Source organism: Tauraco erythrolophus, chromosome 7 (genome assembly GCF_009769465.1).
Source record: "Tauraco erythrolophus isolate bTauEry1 chromosome 7, bTauEry1.pri, whole genome shotgun sequence".
NCBI classification, from domain to species: domain Eukaryota; kingdom Metazoa; phylum Chordata; class Aves; order Musophagiformes; family Musophagidae; genus Tauraco; species Tauraco erythrolophus.
In genome coordinates, this window is record NC_141471.1 from 16,716,134 (window position 1) to 16,742,315 (window position 26,182).

At 37.7% G+C, this 26,182-nt stretch overlaps 1 protein-coding gene across 5 annotated transcripts in view; it reads left to right on the forward strand.

Annotated features, from left to right (window-relative positions):
* The window catches only part of ARHGAP12 (Rho GTPase activating protein 12), an 81,424-nt gene that overhangs the window by 43,976 nt on the left and 11,266 nt on the right, over positions 1-26,182 (forward strand). For 2 of the 5 annotated variants that reach the window (XM_086614392.1, XM_086614394.1), the window contains 6 exons: positions 7,389-7,514; positions 11,053-11,142; positions 15,029-15,090; positions 16,693-16,774; positions 23,553-23,661; positions 23,981-24,078. In XM_086614392.1, coding sequence (XP_086470518.1) covers positions 7,389-7,514; positions 11,053-11,142; positions 15,029-15,090; positions 16,693-16,774; positions 23,553-23,661; positions 23,981-24,078 — 567 coding nt within the window. Of the gene's footprint in view, positions 1-7,388; positions 7,515-11,052; positions 11,143-15,028; positions 15,091-16,692; positions 16,775-18,798; positions 18,922-23,549; positions 23,662-23,980; positions 24,079-26,182 lie in introns of all 5 variants that reach the window. The other 3 variants (XM_086614391.1, XM_086614393.1, XM_086614395.1) reach the window with 3 other exon arrangements.

A 26,182-nucleotide genomic window follows, 5' to 3' on the forward strand; every position in this document is an offset into this window, starting at 1 on the left:
AACTACAATAAGTTACAAAGATAATCCAAAATTGTTACCTGAGGCATGTTAATATAAAGTGATGGGGTCTATTTGTGTGTTACTGCGTGATATTCTAGTGGTTCTAAACAAACATCTGAGCTCCGTTATGTGAATAGCAGCCTACAGAATGAAACACGGCATCTGTTTCAAAGTTTGCAATCTGTTATGCTTTGTTCTTGTTTGTATGAAAATCATCACATATTGCTGTTACAAATTTTCCTTGAAAATTATTTCTAATGAGCCATTTGGGCAGAATGTACTCTTTAATTCCTTCTTGAAACTGTTAAATCTTGGGTGGCAGCAAATATGAGGTTAACAGAAGTAAATGAGCAATTGACTCTTGGATTCATGGTTTGAGAGCCTATATATTTCCAGAAATCCTTAGGTTTTAACTTCAAATGCTGTGGAATAGATTAAATATTTCAGTAAAAGATTTAACTAGTTTACATAACTATATTTCTGAAGAACATATAGCAGAGATGTTACACTTTTGAGGAATTGAAGGGTAATTGAGGATTATCCTCTCGAAAAATCTTACTGAAACCTATTCCAGAAGTGCTTGGGAACAAATGAATTGTGAAGACAATGTAGGTTGCTGAACTGCTTTGAAGAAAAGTAATCATATATTGAAAACTTTCTTGAGCGGTGAGAGAAAACTGTAGAAAGACTTCAGCATTGCAACTCTTGCTTAAATGAAAAGTTACTAGGGGAAAAAAAACCCTACTCTTGGTCATTTTTTCTCCAGGGTATTTAGTTCAAACATTGCCTTCCAAAATTTGTTGCGAAATAGTGATGGAAGAGCGTGGTCATGTAATGCTGTTAAACGAGAAGAAGAGGAGAATCCTTTTTTTTGATGGTTCTTAATATTATCTAGATTTCATTAGAACTAAAAATTGTCCAGAGGTTTCTGGAAATAGCACATTAGCTGAGCTAAAACTATTAACATTAAAAATCTCCACTGTTACAGCATTAACTGTAAAGGTGAACATGCTCCAGAGTAGCACTTCCAGTATTCTTGTATGCGTGTTAAAAATTGAGGATGTGTGTTTGGTAGGGAGAGTTACAAAACAAATTACTTTAGACAGTCTCATAGAAAGCCCTCTAGTCATGTATATTTAAATAACATCTAGGAATAGCTGAGTGCCTCTGGCTAAAAATGACATCTCAGATGGAATAGCTTTGACAACTGCTGAAAAGTCTATTAAGACTCATGATCAGTGTGACCCAGCTTTGTACAGTGGAACAGAAGAACATACGGAATTATTCTTTAAAATGGTTAATAATCTTCAACCATAATTTGTACCGTGTCTTGCAAAAGACTTCGTGTTTTCTGCTTTGCATTCTACTGCATTCAGTTGTCAGTTCTTGCCAATTATCTGGAGGAAAAAAAACGCAAAAAAAAAAAAGCAGCAAACCAGCAAATAAAAGTTCTGTGTAGTTCACTCTGATAAAATGTTTATTTCCTATGTAGTTAACGAGTAATGTCTAAATCATGTTGAGAAAGGCTACAAACTTATTCTAGAAACTTAGTAGTTTTCTAATGAGTTTTATAATTCAAGCAAATGAGAAATCTGTATTAAGGGGGGGAGAAGTTAAATTGATCTCAGGAATGAGAAATCTCTAATTTCTAAAGTTTAAACAGGGTAATCTATCAAAATGACAAAAGGTGAGGAAAACGATGTAAAAAATAATTGAATAAGTAGCTTAAAGGGGAGGAAGAGAGGTAAAGCTAGTAAAAATTAGAGATACTGATTAATTTTTGAAGTATGTTCCTAGGCTGATTCCAGCATAACAGCATGAGGACTGGCCATCCTCTGACCGAGTTCTCTGATCCAAGAGTAGCCTTTGAAAGGAATCATAGAATCATAGAACGGTTAGGGTTGGAAGCGACCTCAAAGATCATCTGGTTCTAACATGTATACTATAAGCCTCTGGAGTGAACTCATAGTTTTGGCGTTAGTATTTACAGACTGTGATACTGCAATTACACTTTCTCTTCTCAGAAGTTCCTGCAGCATTAGCTCCTCTTGCTGTATCCACAGAGGAAGTGCTAGGTAGAGGAGCTTCGTTTTTGACAATCGTGGTAGACCAGCAGCCCATTAATTCACTCTCTGTGGGCTGTTAACGTTGAGTATGAGCTCAGGGGCCTCAATTCTGATACTCCGGTGAATTATTTTCCTGCTTGAGACCTGAATGCTGTCAAACAGATCGTGCTATCTGAAAAATTACAATAAAACATGATGCAGGTAATATCAGGAAAATATCATAGAATCATAGAATGGTTTGAGTTGGAAGGGACCTCAAAGATCATCTAGTTCCAACCCCTCTGCCATGGGCAGGCACATCCTCCACTACACCAGGTTGCTCAAAGCCTCATCCAACCTGGCCTTGAACACTTCCAGGGATGGCGCATCTACAACTTCTCTGGGCAACCTGTTCCAGTGCCTCATCACTCTGAGTGAAGAATTTCTTCATTATATCTAATCTAAATCTACCCTGTCATGCAATCAAATGGTGAAAGAAAATAAAGGTGAGAGCATGTAAATAGGGCCTGGTTTGTCTTACAGGAAACTTGTCTTGTTCTAAGCTGTGCTACTTGGTGTGAGGTAACGTACCGTGTGTGTTGGCATTCACATCTAGTGTAAGCCAATGCACTAAACGTATCATTAGCAATAGTGAATCATTTTCACACTCTTGTCATAAAATTTGAGATTGCTTGCTGAAAGTCGAGACAGTCTGAGCTCATGTGAGCATCTAGATGGTTTCTAAGGACAGAAGTGCAAGTGATATGGCAAACCTGAGATGGGTATGAGAAGGCAGGCAGATTTTTTTTTTCTTTTTTTTTTAAATTCTCTTGAATATGTCTATTTGTACTCAGAAGGCTTGGTCTAGCCTTCCTCATTTGTCCTGGTGTTTGGTGGTTTTCACTCCCCTCCCTTTCTCCCAAAAATGATGGGGGGAGAAAGTGTCCCCAGCTTTTGCTTGGGCAAGCAGCAGGACCTGTGGCAATCAGTGCTGACTTGGAGCATTTCTTCAAGATCAGCAGTCTTAGTGATCCTGAGGGTCAGAAGGTGAAGCAGCAGATGTCCAAGGCAGCAAAGTAAATGAAGTGGGTTATCCAAAGGTGGCTTTCAGTCACTTGTACACTTGAGATAGAGCTGCTTGTCCCAGTGGTCTCCTCGTTCTGAGCAGCTTCTATTCCCTCAGTGTGGCTGATGCCTCTAGCTGCTGCCACCTAGACGTCCTATGGCAGAGAATGAGGAATCTTCTTTCCCTAGAGAAAGAAAGGGAATCAAGTTTTTTAAAAGACAAAAGTTACTGTTTTTTTTTATTATGCAGGTTTAAGAAAAATGTGTTAATGATTCAGTTGATAAGAAAGGCAAAAGCTGTAACATAGGTGTTATGTCCATTGCAGCACCAAAAGAGTTTTTTCAAAGCCAGTGACAGTAGTAACACTAAAGAGGTTTTGTTTCTGAGGCAACATTTAATTGTTATTTTTTTTAATCTTCGATTTCAGGCAGTCTGTTGGGACAACAGCAAATAACATGGTAGAGTATAAGATGTTAAAGGGTACTAGTATATCAGAATATTTTTAAATGCTGCTGTTTTGATCTCTAATGGCAAGAACGTAGAGTAAAATGCTTAACTTCAGGTCTTTACTAACTTTCACTGTCTGTTGCCTCCCACTAATTTTTTTCCCTTAACTCCCCCAGTTCCTTTCATCTGGCTGAGGATGTTGTTAATGCAAACCAACAAGAATCTTTTTTCTCTTTCTTAAAGCTGACAGATCTGTGTCATCTCTGTAAGAATGGGGACAACTGCTACAAATAACTCAGAGGTGTTACATTTATTTCAGTCACAATTAGGCTAGGACAGAGCCTTGAGCCATGCCATTTATCAGGTTAAAATTAAATATAAATCACTCAGTTGAGAGGGTTAGAAAATTTTATACTAAGGCGAAGAAAGCTTTTAAGTAGCTGGTGAAGGCATTGAACAAATTCAGCAATGAAAATAACCCTGTATGACCTAAATTTACACCACTGGTGTCCTTATCCAATACCAAGAGCTGTTACAAGAAGTCTGTGTTACTTGGTCCATGCAGTCAAGAGCATGGACAACTTGCTGCTGTCCTCCCTTACTGATAGAAGATGCTCCCAATGAAATGGAGAACAATATGAGTCGATGTCCTGGAGGGGTTAATGTAATGGGACAAATTGGAGTTTGTGGAGGATTTTCAAGGAGCAGTAGTGTCTATGTTTGGAGTTGTATGCTACATTATCAAAAGCTTTAGAATAAAGAAAATAACATCGCACTCGAAGTTAAAGATGCTATTAAGGCACATTTTTTTAATTGCCATGTATGGCCCTTGCCTGATGTCTGTCTTCAAGATTACACCAAGGCCTTAGGCATAGAAAACCTGCTTAGAATTAGGTAAAAATGAGATTTTTAGGCAAGGGGAGGAGACCCTAACCTCTAGTTGCTTATCATTGCTGATCAACAGTGAGAAATGTCATTGTAAATGCCTGTAGGAGAGGCAACAGCCCTGCGCGTAGGAGTCCTATGGAGCGTCAGTGAGTGAATCTGACCTGAAACTGTTCTGCAAGACTTTTTAGACTGACAAGATTGGGTGGGGGCAGATGAAAGAGTAGCAGGGGTGGTGTCATCTGACCTGGCTGGGCTACTAGCACTGACTACTCCTCTGCAGCCAGTGGACTGTACCTGATCTGCAGGATGGCTAGTTCAGTTGGATAATGTGGAGTCTGAAACAGTATCTGTATCTCACTGTGATTCTCTTTGAAGATCACAGATCAATCCATTTGTTTTGAAAGTGGAGGCTGGTCTTGAGCCCAAAGTACATAAGCTTTTTCTGTTTTTCCTCTTTAGTAGTGTGTTCTACTATTTGCAATGAATAAACGAAACAAAACCAAAACAAACCACCATAAACACCTGAGCAAAAAATGTTTACTTGATACCTCTATTGGGAGAAAATGGGGCAAAAATGTCAAACATTCCCTTTAAAGTCTTGTCAGTTTACTAACACTGTATCACCAATGCAAATTATTTAAGCTGCTAAGATGCATATAGCTCTGTGTTCCTGAGTTGTTAGCAGTGCTTTGTTAATAAGGTCCATATATTGTTGCTTTGCTTTCTTTTTAAATATGTTTTTATAAAAGTAGAATTTCATATTACTTTACAGGTCCTTTCTCCTTCCAGACAGGATTGTCTGTTAAATAAGTTAACTCCTGATGGCTTGTGATGGTATCAAAGGCATCTTTTAAATATAGCTCACGTGTAATTAGGCATGTGCCCATATCCTAACTCTTAACATAGACCCAAATTCAAGATAAATGACTTTAAAATAAGTCTTTGACTGCTTAAACTTAAATTCCTCAAGTTACTCAAATGGAAAGTGCATGGAAGACTTCCATAAATAATATTCACCAGTGTCACTGAAGCGTGAATCTGTTTCAGAAATAAATGGTTCCATTTCACAGCAAGAAATATGTTTGAATTGCCCACTTGAATGTGTTAGAACTGCTGCAAGGAACACTGTTTGTGACAGCCTGCCATGATTTAGACATAGTTTCGCTGAAAATTGTTTAGATTTCAGTTATAGTATGGACGGGCAATTTTGCTACATATTGCTTAGCTTGCTGCTACTGTTTGAGATGTAGGAGCATCTTGAGAGTGGATATTTTCATAACAAGAAAGTAAGCTAGTATTAGATTCCTTGCAGCACGAATGACGGTTCAGCTTTCGATTTAACAAGGGGAGAAACTGAGTTGCTTAAACCTTGTTCGCTGTTGTAAGGAAGTTGTCATGTGAGCGTAAATGTGCTGAACCCAATACAAAGTCAGTGCAATCTCAGAAGTGAACTTTGGCAGTGACAACCAATACATTTCTGTCTGTACATGAACTACCAAATTTTATTCAGTACTGCAAGATCTGTTCTTGTGCATATTGAAATAATTTAATTGAACACTAAAATTATTTACCTTTTAAGCATCTGTTGACTTATTGGAGCATTAACTCTGTTCATAGTAAAATACCAAGCTAAGATAAGCGTAGTATCTGCCATGGCAGTAATAATGCTGGTTCTTTATTTGGGCAATAAGTGTAACTGTGTTAAACAATGTACCTGAAATCTAACATTTATGTTATTTGGGTTAAACCTTGTTATGCTTTGTATAGGAATGTATAGGTTATCCTGTCTTTGAAGACCTGAGGCTCTGAACTTACAGTAGGAATTGGTAGCAAAACTGTAGAAGGGTGTGTTTGCAAAGATCATTGTTTTAGCCTTTTTAAGTAAAAAGGGCACTTGACTTTCCTTTGTTACTTCTTACCCAGTGGATTCTAGTCCTTTACGTGACTCAGCAAATGCTGTCTTATGTTTCTTTCTATGTGCAGATTTTAGTCTTCTGACACTGACTAGAAAGAATGAGATTTTTAATGACTTAAAACCCCCATATATTCATGTTGTTTTTTCTTGTTTGCATTTTCAGTATTAAACTTTATCTGAAATATTTTTATAATTCTTTATAATGCTACTTCAGTATTAGTGGTGAGGATTTAAAATGACAGTGCTACTAATGATAAGTATCCTGCAATGCTGAAATCTAATTAAATGCTGGGTCTTTCTCATGACCTTTGCATTTTCTCAACCTGTACATCTTTGGATGCTCTTGAGTTACTAGAAAACCTATGTTAGGATAAATCCATTCTTTCCTTGGCTATTACAGCTCTGCTGAGTCTTAAGATTATTTCCTGCCAAATATTTATTTTCTATGCTTACGTACATTTCACAACAAAAAATCCTTTTATAAGCAATTTGATGTAATTATTCTGAATAAGCAAGTCCTCACCGTTGTGTCTCTTCTCCTAGACATCCCAAACCTTTGGGTCAAAGAGAATTGTATCCAGGCAATCACAACTCTTAATCTAAATATCTTCCTGCAGGATACTAGGGTTTTCCTTTTCTTAGACAAAAGCTGGACAGGTGGTATAGTACTGTCAGCGCAATATGAAGAGTGAATGCTTAAATCTTGTATTTATTCTAATTCCTTGGTGGTTCCGAGTGTGCTGGTTGGTTGCAAAACTAGCAATAAGCTGTTGCACGAGAAGTCAAACATGTATCTGCCAATGGAGAGTTTAACCAACAGGCCAGTCTTAATTACTGCGTTGGAGAGGGCTACAGCAGAAAGGACAGTTCTGAAGACTAAATGCAAAATAAAACCAAGGTTGTTTTCACACCCCTGGCTGACATCAGGAATCTGAAACTTTGCACTGTTAAGGTGTATGAATGGTATGTCCAGGTCTTGTTTGCATGACTTAGATTCTACTTATAGTTTGATTTTTCTCTTCTTTAGTATAATGCTTCACCACAGCAGCAGAGAGATATAATAAAGAGTAGGAGTCTGGACAGGAGGCTACAAGAACCAATAGTTTTAACAAAATGGAGGCACAGCACAATTGTATTGGACACCAACGATAAGGTAGGAGCAAGTTAAACAGCATGCCAGAATACCAACTGTTTCTGCTGTGTGAAGTATTTAATCTAATAGAAATGAGTATGCATGAATTTCTGAAATACCATTTTTCTTATTTTCTGTTGTATCACTGTGTAGAATGTTAAGTGAAACCAAAGGCTGTTTGATAACTCTACTACTCACAAAGCAACAGTAGTAGCTCTTTTCTTGTTATTCTCTAAGTATTTCAACTAGTGTTAGTTCAGTTTGGCATGTACAGCCATTTTACTCACCACCGGGAATCTCCCAGTTCAGTTTAGGCTATGGAGTGTAATTAGGGTTTGAATTCAAGAATTGTGGAAGTGGATGAGGTTCTCATGTAGGGTAAAGTGATATTTCATGCCTGAATGTTTTAATTGTAGGAAACACCAAGTAGGAATACACTTGAAAGATTGTAGATAAATAATTGGAATATTCACAGAATTGGAATAATTTGCACTTGCTAAAGTAAAAACTATGACTTAAAGATGTAAATAGCAGTATTATGTAGTGGATTTATCCCTTTACTGACTGTTCCATTGATATCCACCATAATATCTCAAGGAAAGATGAAGAGCTGTGCATGTTACAGCAGGGTAGCAATATTGTTATTGAGAGACAGAGGACAGTACCGAAAGTGCTGAAATGCTTGGCTGCGGTCCCGTCCAGTAACAATAAAAGCTGTTTTCTGCCCGTTCTTAGGGCATGTTCTTGATAATCTGGTTTGGGCTGTACAGTCACAGATGCCATTCAGGCCAGCAAAGGAGACGGAGCCTCTCCCTTGCTCTCCCTTTGCCTGTCTCTCTCCGGTTTGACTTTTGTCCCAGCTGTGTCTGTTTGTGCTGGGACGTTCTGCCCATGGGTGAGGAGAGTCCATGTGAGCTGAGTGAGGAAGATCTGAAAGGGGTTTAAACAGGTGTGGTAGGGTGGGGACTTGCTGGTTTCTGTAACTTCGGAGCAGTCCATCCCAAGATTCATGCATATCAAAATAACTTTGGAATGCTGAAATCTTAGCCAGGCTACTCAGGACATGGTGTTGTAAGCTCCGTTTTCTAAAGATACAGGGGAAAATGAAACAGGTGTGGATTTGGGAGTATGGAGGAAAGCCTGTAAGTGGGCCTGTATAATTGCAGGTGTCAGATAAACTTAAATGGACAAAATACAGTAGTTGTAAAAATCTGCTGCCCAAAATGTTATGTGCTCAACCTTTCGTTTCCAGTACGATTCAATGGCTTCCCTTGTTGAAATGTAGTATAAGAGAGTGGATTGTCAGGAGTTGACTTGGTTCCTCAGAATAGGAGTTATTGCATTTGATCTTAGGCTTTTGAGCTGTCAGTTTAGAATATATCATATGTGGTGCTGAGGAGGCAGTGGACCGTGCTTGCTGGAAACTTTGCACCTGTACGCGTTAGTTTATCTCAGGGGATTCTGAGGTCCCTCCGCTGCTCCTTTGCCTTCCCTACTCCTCCTTACTCATCCCTCTGCAGCAAGTGCGGTGTGGCACCTGCATGAGCCACATCCTAGACGGAGTCCTGCTTAAATCAAAGCTGAGTGGACACTGCTAGCCTCATGTGCAGTTTACGCCTCACAGGTATGAACGATTCTGTTTGAGATAGTTTAAAGTTTTGGCCTGGGTTTTAAAGGAAGACTTATCTTTTTATTTTTTTGGTATAAGATTCACTTCTGTTTTGGAATGACCTTTACGTAGTGCTGCACTGAATGAAAAGCTCTTGTGAAACGTTTAATAAGTGGAGCTGTTTACATTTCTTCGAGACCCAATGTTCAAATACCAAGACCTTAAACCTAGTGAAGCAAACATGAATTGTACAAATGCTTGGTGTAATAACCAAAGGAAACTGTATATACGAGCCACATTCATAAAGTCTAAGTCAGTAGCTTAAAGTTCCTTTAGCAGTTTCAAAACATGCAAGCAGCATGCATTTTTTAATGGTAAGGAAATGATGTAGTTCGTATAAAGCACAATATTAATGCTTTGAAAAAAAAAAAGTGTCGTGAAGCAATAAAGTACTGTTTTCTGGACAGACAAAATTTGTTCAGCACATTGTTGCACTATTTTATTACCGCTAGCAGGCACACTGTTACATATTCTCCTTTAAATTAGCATGTGGAAAGGGAATGGTTCATGACAAATACTGGATTTCTTGTTCCGGAGTTGCTTAGTGTATGAAGGCTATCTCAAATTCAGAATGAAATAGAAGGAAAAACAACGGATATTTGGCTGCATAGGCACATCAACCCCAAGTTAGCTTTTTAGCTGACTCTAGGGAAGCTGTTTTCTTTTTATTTCCCTTATTTGTTTTTCCAGGAAAAACAACACAACTCAATTCTATGAAAATAAGACAGTCAAAGGAGTGCTTGAAATGTGTCAGAGTGAAAGTATGGGTTGCCTTGGCTGACAAGAATTTGATGATACAAAATGTGTGTGTTAACTGTTTATTGGCTGTGGTACATACCTGTATATAGTCATCAGCTAAAAAATTTGGTAAGCAGAGGAAAAAATACTTTCCTAGGAGGGACAGTGTTGATTTCCTTAATTTGAACATTCCCTCCCCCCCCTCCCCTGACATCTAAAAATGCTGAACATTTAGACTGTTCTTGAGATTGCTAATATTCTCTGTTACGACACTACTAAAAACTAGTGGGCCACTTCTGTAGGTAGATTTACAAGTGAACTTTAAAGCACAAGTGTGCAGAGTGTTATGTAATGCTGGAAAAGCAAACTAAATTTGGGAGAGCTATCAAGGGAATTAAAAAGAGGGAGGAGGAGAGACGTGTTAGCAGTAACAGAGAACAAGTGACGTTTTTCTTCTGTTTGAAATTCTTGAACGGATTTTCAAGTGGTGCATTTGTGCAAAGCATTCATTACTTCAGAGGAAACACACATGCATGTTTTGTTCCAGATTGGCAATTTTTCTAGTTTTCAGAGATTTAGTACTTTTGATCCATAGTTAACATCTAGTTTAAAACAAAAACCTGAATCTCTAGAAGTTTTCAGTGCTTGATTATAAAGAAATTAATGATTATGCTTACAAAAATTGATGGAGCTGGTATATGCTGTTCTACGTGTATAACAATTTATTGTACTGATCTTATACTTACTAACCACACAGAGACATAATCTGTTCTTTAAAGTCTTGTTATTTGTTATATGGTGCCCTGTAATAAGTATTATAAGTGTGCTTCATAATTTGATAATGTCATACAAAAAATCTGCCTCTTAATAAGGATGAAAGCTTTGCTTTAAGCTGATACAGTATGTATTAACATTTTTTTTCAAATGGATATGTGCTAATTAACCCAGTTTGAGTGTTGTCTGTAAATCTTGTAAGAACACTGTTTAGTAAGCACGTTTATAATATAACTGAGAATGTCATGAATGCTTCAGAAATGTACTTTTTTTTGTAATGTTTAAGTGTGTATAAAGAGTAAGTATCTTTAGAGTTAAAGAAAATTATTAGAATTGTAAGAAAGATAATAACTTATGTTGCCTATTTGAATTTTATAGGAATCATCAGCTGCTTCTAAGGCCAGTTATCCTGAAAATGAGTCCTCTCCTTCTTCACCAAAGCATCAAGCCACAGTCAGTATGCAAAGTGTTTAAATAGATAAGTAGATGTGGTAGAAACTGGACTGTTTATGATTAGAGAATTGAGGTTAAGCCTGCTTGTTACTGAGAATAATAATGGGATAAAACTATTTGAAGGCTTTACATTTTAAAAGGAATGCATTGCATTCAACTGTGCTTTCAGAAAAATGTCTCTGGTTTAAATACAGCTTGGTGATAGGAGATAAAGTTTAAAATTCACAGTGGAATAAGGTTGTGTCAAATTATATAGAACTCAGTTAACTTCCTCCAACAGTCATGTCTTCTCACCTAGCAACTTGGAAGGCAAAAGCAGAAACACACTCTCCCTCTCCACAGGATCCCTCACTGTCAGTAGTCAGTAATAGTTTGTAGAATTTGGTATCTTTTATTTTTACTTGTGTTTCAGTCTCCATGAAAAGTCATAGAGGACCCGGCATAAATAAACTATGTCTTTTTTTATTTATTTAGTAGAATAACTACTGGGAGGAAAATTTAAGCTTGTTAAACTCATTATGAATGTTTAACAGATTTTTTTTATTTTGGTTTATATTTTAAATGTGATAATTGCATTTTAAACAGTGGGAAATTATTTTTAAAAATTGTTTTGTTTTGTGTTTTTAATTTAGGAGCTGTACTACAGCAGCATAAAAATTTGTACCTTGATCAATTTTAGCAGCCTGAGTAGGTAGCTCAGGGCATTAAAGGCACAACTTCTCTTGGTTTGTTCTTACTCTGCACGCAAAGGAATAGTTAGAATCATAGAATGGTTAGGGCTGGAAGGGACCTTCAAAGGTCATCTAGTCCAACCCCCCTGCAAGGAACAGGGATATCTCCAACTAGATCAGGTTGCTCAGGGCCTCGTCCAACCTGGCCTTGAACGTCTCCAGGGATGGAGCATCCACCACCTCTCTGGGCAACCTGTTCCAGTGTTCTACCACTCTCATAGTAAAAAAATTTTTTCCTAATATCCAACCTGAACCTACCTCCCTCTATTTTAAAACCATTACCCCTTGTCCTATCATAACTGGCCCTCCTGAACAGCCTCTCCCCATCTTTCCTGTAGGCCCCCTTGAGGTACTGGAAGACCGCTATAAGGTCACCCCGGAGCCTTCTCTTCTCCAGGCTGAACAGCCCCAACTCTTTCAGCCTGTCCTCATAGTTCTCTGGCTTATTCATGCTAATCCATTCTTAGAACTCTTCAAACAGTTTTCCACAATAAAATAAACATTGTTTCTTAAGCAAGCATAGTTGGTAGCCTTATACAGAAGCAATTATTCTAATTGCATGTATATGTATTCTAATTAGCATGTATTCTAATTTCTTTAAATCTGGCTCAGGCCTTGCATTATTAAAATTGTATTTTGTAGGAGAACTCACTGCTGCTTTAGATAATAGAAAAAAATGATCTGTATTTTCTTTAGCTGTCCCCTGGGATTTAAGTATTACAAAGAAAGCTGGTGATTTTTTCTGTATTTTGATCCTTAACTTGCTTTCCACTTCCTTTTCCCCAATTGCATTAATTTTCCCATTAGTACCCCCTAGTGTTGCTGTTAAGTAGGGCATTGTGATACTTTTTTCGAATAATTCTTCTTTGGAGCATTCCCACCGTTTCTGCCATGAGTGATTTATTAAAACCATAGTTTATTTGAGAAAGTGGTCATGGGTTGCTCAGTAACTGTGAAAGATGGTGACAGACCGTTCCACTTACTAAAGCCCAATATTTGTTAGAAGGATGCAATGCACAGGACTGTTAGTGGTGGTCTGCATGGATCGTAAATAGTGATATAAAGAATGGGCTTTTTTTTTGGGGGGGGGGGGGGGGGGGAGGGCGGGTACAGAGAGGGGAGGAGGGAAGTGACTAACTTCTTGAAAATATCAGTTTTGGAAAATAATGTGTAGATTGCTGCTTCAGAAAGCGTTCCAGCCCAGTGGAGATATTGGATTGAGTAAGAGTAGCAGTTACCATTGGACTGAAATAATGTCTGAGCCACCAGATAAACACTATTTTCCTTGAAGACATGTCTTTTTTCATTTTATGTGCTGTGCTTGAAACACGTAGGTAAAATTTTTAAAGTTAATGAAAAACATATCTATGTCTTTGAGAGTGTTGTCACACCACCAGTTGCTGGTGGATGAGAAGCTCAACATGAGCCGGCAATGTGCACTGGCAGCCCAGAAAGCCAACTGTATCCTGGGCTGTATCAAAAGAAGTGTGGCCAGCAGGTCGAGGGAGGTGATTCTGCCCCTCTACTCAGCTCTCGTGAGACCCCACCTGGAATACTGTGTTCAGCTCTGGAGTCCCCAACACAAGAAGGACATGGAGCTACTGGAACGAGTCCAGAGGAGGGCCACGAAGATGATCCGAGGGCTGGAGCACCTCTGCTATGAAGACAGGCCGAGAGAGTTGGGGCTGTTCAGCCTGGAGAAGAGAAGGCTCCGGGGTGATCTTATAGCAGCTTTCCAGTACCTAAAGGGGGCCTACAGAGGGACTTTTTACAAGGGCGCGTAGTGATAGGACAAGGGGCAATGGATTTAAACTGAAAGAGGGCAGATTTAGGTTAGATATAAGAAAGAAATTCTTTACATTGAGGGTGGTGAGGTACTGGAACAGGTTGCCCAGAGAAGTTGTAGATGTGCCATCCCTGGCAGTGTTCAAGGCCAGGTTGGATGAGGCTTTGGGCAACCTGGTGTAGTGGAGGAATTTCCCTGCCCATGGAAGGGGGGTTGGAACTAGATGATCTTTAAGATCCCTTCCAACCCTAACCATTCTATGATTCTATGACATAGTATTCCAGCAAAAAAATTTTTCTTCAATATTAGATTTTGCAGTTATAATCTGCTTAAATTTTGTATTTAGAGGAGAATGCTGAAGAGAACATATTTTCTATTTTCATTGGATCTAAAATTGAGGATGTTTTTGTTATGATAAAACTAGTTTGGATCCTTTCCCTAGTTGATTGTTTCAACTACTAGCTTAGTTCTTAAATTAGGAACTGTTACAAGCTGTTGCTGGAAAGGAATTGATTAAAAATAATTTAACATTCCTTTAGCACCATTCACTAGTAGGACAAGGCTGGAGTGATAGAAGAAAATGATAGAATTTGTTACCTCATCTTGAGAGTTGCAAATGGTGTAAATTGAGGGGTTTCCTTTTTATCCTAGAATATTTTTTCAGACATTCCTTTATATTTTATTATTTGCATAGAAACTAGAAATATTCACTCCAAATATTTGAAACTTGCAAATACCCTTCTTGTTCAGCCAGTGATTTTTTTTCCCACTGTTCACTGATCTGCAAATTTGTACAGAGGCATACCAATATAAATTATTTTCATCAAAAAGACATAACGAAGTAGTTTAAAATTCTAATATTTTGCCTGGGGATAGGAAAAAATAAGACATCAAAGAAATGTTTCACTCATCTGTTTTTGAAATGAATATGTTAATATTTTTATGCATTTCAACCGTGTTTTATTTAAAATATGCAATTATGTTGAAATAACTTGGAAGAATTTTGTCAGAGAATTTAGGCTGTTTGTTTTCTCAGCTATCACCTTTTTTAGTAAAGGACACAGACACAAATGTGCTATTACAGAAGTAATTATAAATTTACATTTAAAATTTCCACTATCTAGTACCACAAATTATTTAGTTTGATTTGTCCAAAGAATCTAGGCCTTGAAGAAGGAAAGCTTTTTACCGTCTGAATGGTAATGAGTACTTTCCCAGAGGAATTTTGATTTTGCTGATCTCTGCATATTTAAATATACTTAAGACAGTTTCTTGAAGATGGATCATTGTCAGAAAATGATTATTTGGGGACTTGAATTCAGTGCTATGTTGGCAATAGAAGCAAATTTTCTGTTATTTTGTTATGTCTTACTCTATCTTACAGGGTCAAGAGAAGTATGGGTTACTGAATGTGACAAAAATTACAGAAAATGGGAAAAAAGTTCGGTAAGTCTTGGACTTCTAGAAGTACATGTGCATAAGGGTTTGTGTAAGGTATCTGACTCATATTAGACTGGGTTTTGCAACTTATTATTTTTTGTGTGAAATTGCCTTAGAAGTTTTTGTGTAGGGGCCAGCATTTCCTTATCCCAAACTGCTTCTCCCAGTGAACTAAAGATAATGGGCTTGGCTCATGTATGCCAGGGCTCCACAGAGGGCAGGGACTTCATGAATGTGTACTGATGAGATGTAGCTTTTTAAAATGGGATTGATTTATTTATTCAAGAGAAGATCTGTATAGGTCGTGCCTGTCTTGTTCCTTGAATAGAATTGGTGTAACAGAGGCTTTCAGACTTTCACTTCATCTCCTTTAATTTCTAAGGAGTGTACGTGTCATGTGCTTCCTAATTATTCCTTCACTCTACTTGTGAGGGGTTTGAAGCAGAATGTATTGCCCAATGTTGGTGTCCCTGTAGGTGATGAATGACCTCATTTCTAAATTCCTTTCTCTGCCTCACAGGCAGGCATTTGCATTATAAATCGTAAGGTATAATCAAGTAATGCTGTCTAACTTATGTTTGTGGTGTTTTGCTAAGAGTCAGTGTTAAAAACTGCGTAATCTACATATTCAGATTTAATTTAGGTTTACTTTTTAATTTTTTTTTTCCTTTTATTTTTTTAATTTAGTCTTTTAGGTCTAAAACTGTGTTATATCTAGTTCAGTGTTTCCCAGACTTTTGAAACATGAAGCATGCTTTTCCTCAGGATTAAATAGTCAGCACCCAGCTGATATTCCAGAGCCACCCTGAACTAGTCCAGTGCAGCTGGGCAGCACATCTGACCCCCAGTTCGGTTCCTCTGAGCTGCTCCTAAGCGCTTTGTAGGAAAGAGTGGGCAGTGGCTCATGGAAGCTGCTACTGGTACAGTATGCTCTCAGCATTTATGTTGCATCTGTTGGAATCATTGTTCTGGATTATTGTGCTGCTGTACAGAAAGATGCAACATGGCCATCCTGTCGCCTTGTGAGCTGTTGAATAATAATTCATGTCTGGCAATGGGAATAGATTGTAAGGGCTTGTCAAGACTTATTTTTTTAACCTCAGGAGGGCAGGTACTAAGGCATAAAAGCAAATAGACAACTGGAACAACTCATTTATTCTTTTTCTGCATTTTTTAGATGTGCCACAAGTAGTTTATTGCCAATGTAAATGAGTTTATTACATAAATATGGGACGCTTGCATCCCAGTAAGATGTGATCAATCAATTTCAAAATTATGCAATACTTTGGCATAATCTACTAAGTATGGAGTAAGCTGAGCATTCCAGATTAGCCCCTTTGGAATTATAATTGTATGATGTTTCTTCTGGTGAACTACTTCCGCTACTAATTAGCTTTGTTTGATTTAGACTTCGATGGTCAGGCTGGGACTGTTAACATATGCTCCCTTCTACAAATATGATAGCAATTAAGATTTCCTGGTGGCACTAATGACCATATATATGGATAAGTATATTAACATACAGGTCAGCTGGGCAGCCATGATCGACAGTTTAAATATCTACTTTCAAAGTCAATTTATCTTCTGTTTGTTTACAAATATTTACAGAAAGAATTGGATGTCATCATGGGCGGTGTTACAAGGTTCATCACTGCTGTTCACTAAAACCCAAGGAAGTGGAACTGGCTGGGTAAGCTCAGGAACAACTCCCACCCTCATTTAAGTGTTAATCACATAAAGCACAATAAATTAAAGCCCTCTTATTCTTAGGGCTTAAGTACTGATACGCATCAATTAGTATCAAGTAGTAGAAAAGTAGTTTAATGTAACAATTATGATGTAGAAGAAAATCAGTTGTACTTTCTTATACTTCAGAAACTTTTTTATATTTGATAAGTAAGAAACTGATAAAGAGGTATTCAGGTGCTCCGTAAGCTTGAAGTTTTTGCTCCAGGCCAAATATTTTTGTGTTCTTTACTACTGTGTTTGTCTGAACAGTTTGTTTTACTTTTCTTTGATACTGTTTCATAAACTCCAGGTAATAGAATGTGATACATGTAATAAAGAAAATAGACACTTGGCTTGTTGCATTGAACTATTTGAATAACGCAGTATTGTCTTATCATTTAGTCTTTGCCTTGCTGGATTCTGTATTTTGTTTTATACCTGCATCATGCATGACAAGTATTTGTATCAATTTTGATGTCTGATGAAGATGTAAAGAGAAACATCGCATTGAAGATGATGATTATTCAATTTTTATATTGCCTCTAGTTCAATAGCATTATAATTAAATTGCCTATATTTATCCAGCTGCATTCCTACATTAATAGATATAGAACCATTTCTATACCTATGACTGACTTACCTGCTTTTGGAGGTCTGACATAAAACTGAGTGGATCTCCTATAATAACTAAAGAGAGCTCAGATTCAGTATTCATTGTTCCAGTGTATTATTGTGCAAATTCCAGAAAAATTACATCTTACAGATATATGCTGTCTTGCTGTGCTTTGCTGATCTTTCCACTTGGCTCACTCTCTCCTGCTGCACTTCTTTTTGGGTAGCAAATTGGTATAGACAATTCTTTTCTGAAACAATGAGTTTGTTTCAGAGCTGTAAACATAGTTTTTTTGCCCTTCTATTGCTGTAGAAGGGGTAGTTGGAAAAAAAAGTGGGTGAAGATGGCTAAATAACATTTGGGGTAGAAGAGATTGGAAAGAGTAAAGTTGGGCAAGATGGTGAAGCAGAAGGAAAAGGGAAGGAAAAAAGAATAAAGATTAAAAGACGTGAGAGAAGATGAATTACAAAGTCTGGTAGAAAATGGACTTGGTGACTTCTACAATTTACTTTTATAGCTAAGGATCCAAAAAGTACTTTAGTTTTATAAGTAGAAATGTGCATATTTGGAAAGTAAAACATTTTGCCTGAGTAACTAATGGAAGTTCTAAAAACTCCGTTGCAGCTACTAATACTCTTAATCCAAATGTAGCTGTAGATAAAAAAATAAAAATATTTTAACTATATGCTGATATCATAAAAACACAATGCTAAACTAAGATACTGTTATGAATGTATAATATTGTTATGAACGAATGTGCACAAATTAATTATCCATAAAAGATAATCATGCAACTCTGCTTATTGCTTAGGGATACTAGTGTAAGTTGTGTTACATCTTCCAAATACAGTCATTTGGTGGGGATAAAAAAGGCATAAATATCTTGATAATTTAAGTGGAACAAAAGTATCATAGTTCACAATATTTCTGTGGGACGCTGTCAGGTATATGAACTATCAAGTATTGGAGTAGGGCCAGCAAAATAAATTATCAACAGTATAAACAGAATAAAGTAAAGCTGGAAACACTGAGGAATAATCTCTTTCGAGGACTCTGTATTGTATACCTGCGTACTCGCAGTTCGCTTTGTAGATATGTAATTAAATATTCAGCACACGCTCTTTTTGCTCTCTCTGTATGAATTTTTTTGGGGTGCTAAAAATTCCACCTCACCTCTCAAACTTTGATCCGTGTCAGTATTTTCATAAGTGAAATCAAGTCTAACAGTGTGACGTGCTAAGAATTACATTTCTTCTTTGTCTTATGAGAAGAATATTTGTTTAGCATTCGTCTAGTGATTGATATAACCATATCTCTTTTTGTGTGTGCATTGTTTTGTGACTTCATCACTTTTCTTCCTTTTTCTCATCAAGTCATTTTGCCAAGGGGGCTCAATTCCTGAGCTCTTGTTCTCGCTGCTTTCTTCTTGGAAAAATGCTCTCAGTCGTCGACCCGCTGTCACCTATGTAAACGCTGACCAAGTTTCAGCTATCACTGTATGTGTTCTTGCTGCATGCCTCTTGTCACTGTAAGGCTATTTGCCACTAATCTTGAAAGTAAATTTGAATTTTTCCAAGGCTAAAGTTTTGTCACTTCATATAACACCTTGTGTATCCTCTTTGCTGTTTTCTGAAAGTCATCCAAGGTGCAAATTAACAAGTGTATTGCAATAATCCTGTAATTGTTCTAATGGAACAAAGTAGAGAGAGTATTTTGTCCATCAGTGCCAGAATTATAATACCAAATTTACCTACTATTTGAACCACTAGTGTCTTGACTAATAAACAGCATGAAATGATCAATTTTTTAATGGATATTTTATGTCTAATTCTTTCTAACACAACTAATTAAGGATGTTTGTAAGCTGCCTATGATACCTTTGATACAATGATGTACATGTTGTTGGTTAATTCTAGCTATAATTGGAATACCCAAAAATGTAAATATTGGGCATAAAAAGCTGAAACGAAAAGAGCTCAGGGATATTCTGGCTATATGCCACATACAGAAAGCTGATGTAAATTTGTAGGACGCTTTTTATATAAAATTTAAGCATCTGTACTTAGTCATGTTTTGAAGTGTAGATACCAAGCATAGAAGTGCTGCTGTTCAGAAACTGGTAACATGTTGGTAGCTAATAAGCTTGTTGCTTAAGGTGGATGAGGAGCAATGTAGATAATGATACTAGTGTTAGAAGAAACAAACAGGCTTGACTGGTTGTATAATTGGTTTTTAGTATCACTTTCTCAGCACTCTTATCAGAATCAAACTAGAGCTTTCATGGAAAAAAAGATAGGTGGAAGACATTAAAAGCAATGTTTAACTAATATGACTTCGTGAGGATTTTAAGGTGTTGATGATATTTTGGTATCTTGGCTTGTATTTCCTGAAGAGTGGAGAGAGAGCTATATGTATTGAGTTTAGTTAACATTCCTGAGACTTCTAGAATGACTGTGGTGATAACCAGTACCTTAATTTCCCCCCACCCGGTAGTGGGGAGTAACTGTAGCTTTATTCAATTAACCTTGTGCTAAAAATTATACAAATGCCTTTTCTTCGTTTCTCAAATTTGTTACTATCTATGTGGAAGCCTGAAACTGATAATTTGTATGCAGTTTGGTCTCCTTTACAATGCTACTTTCTATAAGGAAATCTGGATTTTTTTTTTTTTTTGAGTATGTCTTTTCACAGAAATTTAAATTTTCAGCTGTTGAAAGATGACTCTCAACTTTAGGTGTGAATGGGTTGTAATAGCTATTGCCAGATTTTAGTGATGGGGCTTCATAAAATACAGCAAATGGTAACTGCTTAGAAGGATTAATCTGTCAGCCTTCTGTAACAGGTGCATGTCCTCAGTGTCAAGTACAGTGGTGGTAAACCAAAAGTCAGTAAACTTCAAAAACATCAAGGAAGTAAATGCTCTTCAAGGTTCATCTAGGCAAACTCTTGTTTACTGTGTTATACCACTGTGCTTATAGCCAAGGATGTTACATGTACATTACTACTGTTCATCAGTATTGCACAGCTGATTATACGGGAGCTCAGATGATTATAATGAAAACTGTTCAGAATGCAAATACTCCTGTCAGAGTCTGGTTTCAAAAAACTTAAATTATTTTGCTGTGACAATAAAGAATATATTTATTTTTGTCTTCTTTTTTTTTTTTTTTTGTTAAAAATATAAATTCTGAAGCTCCCTTGCTGGCCACAAAGGAGCATCCGTCTTCTCAGCTCTATTTCTGCAGTCCATCCATGGGTGAGGAGGACTTGGAATTAAAACGTTCTACCCAACTCTAATTAGAAGCATAATTACAAGAATGGCAGGTGTCGTATAAATCCAAAGTCTTCCCATAAATAACATCCAGTTCTGTTTCCAAAGACTGCTGGGATGTATCACAATACAGACTGTGTAGCTTGTCCTATGGAGGCTTCCAGGACTTGGAGAAAACTTCTGAAAAGATTGAAAAGGTCTTCTATTTATTGATGTCAGCACAAATTTTCAAGGCAGTCCTTAAGCTACACAGGACCTACTATATTTAAAGCAAAAAAACCCAAACCCCTAATATTTCCAAAAAATAGAAGTTATCTCTGCCGTGTAACTAGCATAAGCGCATCCCATGACTATGCTTTTTTCCTAGAAAAAGCTGTCAGAAGTGACTCTAGGACAGCTGGCAGCACCACGTACAGACCTCTCCCTCTTTGTCTCACACTGCTGCCCTTTTCAAATTTCCCAGGCAGCTCAGAAGAGAAATCCAGTAAGAATAAGATGTCTGCTCAGGAAGAGCTGAATTTATCCTGACTGGTGCTGACTTGGTAGCGCACTCTGTTTGAGAAAGCAGACTTTATGTCTAGATGGCAGCAGACACTAAAGGGAAAGGTTTTCTTTTTGCTGCTTTCAACAAAACCTGCGCTTCAGGAGCGTTCGATTGCCTGTAGCTAACCCGTGCATGCCCTGTACAGGGCTTGCTCTGGGAAGCTTCCAGGGAGGGAAGTGGCTGCTGACATATTGTATTCATATACCCAGGAGCAGAGAAGGACCTTGACAGGAAAGCTCATAGAGCCTTAAAATTTCCTTTAATAAAGAAATTAAGTTTGTGATGAGTATATAACATACTGGTATATCACAGGTGTTTTGCAGAGAGGCTGCATTTATTTGTGTGGGTTTCCCCATCCGTGGATCTCACACAGCACTTTGGGCACTACTTGTGCGAAGGAGTGAGGGAAGGCTTCTTTGTTTCCCCTCCGAGGAATTTAGCTTCTAGTTTTTGGCTTGTTCTGTGCTGCTTTGAAACGCTGAAGGGCATCAGGTCAAAAATATGGGTAGAGTACGAAGATGTTTGGGGTAGTACTGCGATCTGTCAGGTGGGGAGTTCAGCAAGCTGATGTACAGGACAGCTTTCCTTTTGGTCAAAACAGTAGTGACTGTCAGGTGGTTTTGTTGTTGTTTCTTGATATCAGCTGTAGCAGGTCATCGCCTGTGCTTCTCAGCGTCATCTGGGCAGTGCTTTTAACAAACCCCCCGATCCTGCAGAGGACTTTGGCACTAGTCTCCTGCTCACAACTGCAAGAGGCATAATGGCCTAGAAATTGTTCCTGTTCCTGTGGATTCTGCTGCTGAGCTGGGCCTCTCTTAAAAGCTCTACTGTAATTAATAAGAAAAGTTCTTGGATGAGGTATCTGAGAATTAAGTTAAAAAGCAGAAGGTTGTGGGTTTTTTTTTTTTCCCCAAGTGCTAGTTGGCATTGGGTAAATTAGAAATATTCCCCTATTCCGATGTTTCATGGGTGAAACAAAGAAGTTAAGATGCTACTTTCCATTCAATGCTTAATTGCCCATAGGACTCAAGACAGGGAGATTTTTCCAGTGGTAAACAGCCTTTCTAAAACACAATTAGCATTAATTAACATCCATGCTGGGAATTTAATCAGAAGCAGTAGATTAGTTCTGTTTTCTGAACCATTTTTTCTCCCCTTGGATATGGCTGTTCTTGTACAGGCTGGAAACTTGTGTTCACAGCAAGGAGCTTGTCCTGGGGCTTATGTCCCCCAGAGTTGTCACACGAACAGCGTTCACACATCAAAGACTTTTTGAAGAAATAGAAAAGAACCTTTCTGATGGATCAAATGCTACAAGCTTCCCCTAGGACCTCAGCATTAAATTTCTGCGCTACAACCAAGTGACTTACAACTTTCCCTGTTCTGTGTTTTACTTATTTTTCTCACAATTTGAGCTTTTTGTTTCTGTGGATACTGCATTAGTTTCCTTGAAGAATGATATTTCAAAGCTACGTAGTGTAGGTTGAAACGCTAGAAAAAGTACTTTGTCTTAAAAAATTGTGACACCTAGTATAAATGTAAAAGTAGTAGGTAAAAATAGCTCCCTGATGTTTTCCTCCAAATTGTTTGAAGGGTTGCTTGTGAGCAAAATGCTTTTTTTATCATTTTGGTTATTTGCTGTTTGTTTAGTAGTTAGTGAAATTGAGTTCTGTTTACTTGCTAGGATATGCTCCAATATTGCAACAGAAGCACTACAGAAAAATATAAAATAACATGAAAAGCATTGTTGGAAAAAAAAATATATATACACACGTACATATGAAATGTATATACATTATGAAAATGTAAAAACTGAAAGTGCTTTTTCAGTGCAGGAGGGATGTGATTCCTGTCTAGTTAAGCTGCTGTTTCTGGTTTGATTTTTTGTTTTATAGGCAACCACTGATTAACTGACAGATTTTTTTTGTTGTTGTTCAGTTACTTATTAGCCAGTTTTGTTTAAAGCTTGAGACTATCTTGACTAAAATCAAGCTACAATCAAATACTGTATGGACTTCTACCACTTGTGATAGGAAAAAAAACTCTGCTGGTTCAGTTGGCATTTAAAGTTGTGGAGTTTTAAGGGCTTTAAGCTGAGCAACTTTTAATAGGCATGCTTAAAGGGTGTATGGTGTGTGGCTTTTGTTTTCCTGATATCAAGCCTGTTGATTTGTGGCAAAGTACTGTATTTGGGTTAAGTTGTATAGACTGTCAATAATGTATCTTATATTTAGAGGATTGAAAGACTGTGTACCTGTTAGTAGTTTCTTTATTTTTAAATTTGTCATCATTGTTCATTTTTTTTCCAGAAGTTTGGTGTCAATCAGTCTAAGCCAGAATTTACAGTGGATCTCAAAGGGGCATTGATTGACTGGGCCTCAAAGGACAAATCCAGCAAAAAGAATGTTATTGAGGTGAAATGTTTTATTTAAATGCAGAATTATGTGTACTTCAGCTTAAGAAATTTATTCTAAACTTAAAATAAAAAAAAATTTAGTTTTCTACATTTCTTCCCGCTCAAATGTAGACGTTTCTTAGTACCTGCAAGAAATGTCCATTTTTAGTATGTCTGTATGGGATATGCTTTTAAATTTTAAGCAGACTACTATTTACTGTTTTCACTGGTAAGTGTTCTTGAGTGGCTGTATATTATCTAGAAGTTATGCCAGGGAGAAGCTTGATTTGATTTAGGTAATTTCACTTTTGAATTCTGACGAGATCTGTTTTTATTTCTTTAAAGCTAAAACCCGCCAAGGAACTGAGCTCTTAATTCAATCCGATAATGACAGCTTTATTAATGAATGGTATAAAGTTCTTAGCTATACCATCAACAACCAGGTATGTGTTTGAATTGTGAAGGCTCTATTTTCAATGTTATTTAGTAAAATAATCAATTGTAACAACTCCTATTGCTTCATATACATCTTAATTTCCTGATTATCTTGAATGTGGGCAGGAGGGTGAGGATATGGCAGTTCCTGGTGGTGAGAAGTGAAATACAATTAATAGCAGCAAAGGAAGAAGGGTGGTCCACTGGATTAAGAACCAGAAGATGTGGGCTGACCTCCAGCTTAGAAATGAGCTTCCTTCTGTGGCCAAATACTCGTTCTGTCTCAGTAACCTGAAAGGTTCTGATAGAGAGGGAGGAAATCAGGGAGGACAGCCAAGGGAGTGCTTCATGACACACATTAATCAGCATTTGATACTTCTGTTCACTTAATAAGGCTGCATTAGAGTGCAAATTAAAAGCCCTGGCAAAATGCTGAATTATGTCTTCTTATCAGACAGCATAATGCCAACTATTTAATCAACAGAAAAGTGATCAAACATTTGCTCTTGATACTGCCAGACAAGATTTACCATCTTTCAATTCAGAAGAAGTTGGAGGAGAACTCGAAGAAAATATTCCTCTTGTATCAAGTTGACTTCATGTGTATTCTTAATTTTTATAGTTGCAGGCCTGGCTGCTGCCCATAAACTGCATTTATGTTGAGTTTGATGCCAGTCAGTGGCCTTCATTTCTCTTAGCTCTGATAGTGTTTTGCACATATGGATGTTTTCCACCCAAACACAGCAGGCTATTATGAATGGTTTAGTTTCTTTCTGAGTGCCCTGTGTAACACAACTGAGGCCACTTCTTCCCTGCTTAAGTATAGATGAAAATGGAAAGGCTGAGATATGCCTTTTACAAGAGCAAGTAGTGATAGGACAAGGGGAAATGGCCTTAAACCGAAAGAGAGGAGATTTAGATTAGATCTAAGGAAGAAATTCTTCACTCATAGTGGTGAGCCATTGGAACAGGTTGCCCAGAGAAGTTGTGGATGCCCCATTCCTGGAAGTGTTCAAGGCCAGGTTGAATGAGGCTTTAAGCAACCTGATCTAGGGGAAGGTGTCCCTGCCCACAGCAGGGGGGTTGGAACTACATGATCTTTAAGGTCCTTTCCAACCCAAACCATTTGATTTTATACTGAGATGAGACCGAGGTATTCACATGTTAGGTTGAGGAAGTGAATGATGGAATAAGGAGAATTTATCAGCACTCTGGAGGAAATGGTAATGTATTACCGCTGGGAGCTGGTACCCGAGAGATGTAAGATTACAAGGGGAAAGTTAAAAAAGTACATTATTAGACTGCCTGGTAATTTGGAGCACCAAAGCTTTGGGTACAAAAGTCCATCAGATCTGAAGCAAAATTTTAATTTTGGGAAGTTTATGGTAATAGTAGCTGTGAATCTCTTTCCCAGGACAGAGATGCTAGTTCTAGTGTGATGAGATCTTCCTCAAAAGAAGGTACAGATTAGAGTCTGGTCTCTTTGCTCCTTTGGGATGCTGTTGTGGCAATATGTTGTACAAGAGGGATAGTTATCTGTGAAGCATGTGGCTGCTCTGTTTTACATACAGAAATTTCAAAGCTATTTGTATTACGGAACAAGCCTAATCTAACTAGATTCCGGGTGATACTTTTCCCAAAACAGTTAATGGTTTTAAAATTTATCAGTCCTAAAAAGCTTTGAGGCCTCTTGAAGAGAGCACTGTCCAAATGGTCTCAGTGGCAGAGGCATCTGTAGCAGGGACATTAATTGGGCAGTTGAACATATTGATTGTTGTGTAAAAAGGCTATCCAAAGCTTTTGAAAAGCAACAAGGAATAAGAACTTTTGAAGCTAACATCGACCCTTCAAGTTAAAGTGTATCTCAGTTGATGAAATCATGCTTCTGCTCATGCAGCGCTCTGGAGTACGCAACCTTGCCTTATTTTTAAAATGTCCTTCCTGGTAACAGAAGACACGGTACAGTCAGATTTTTGTAACTGCGTAGAAGTCAAGGTCACTTTAGTAGAAGCAAAGTAGAAATACGGGGTTTTGGAAGGGAGTATGTTGCACTGAGACCAGAGGAAGTTTCTTCTCCTATGTTGTGATATGTCTGCAGTCACAAGCGTAGCC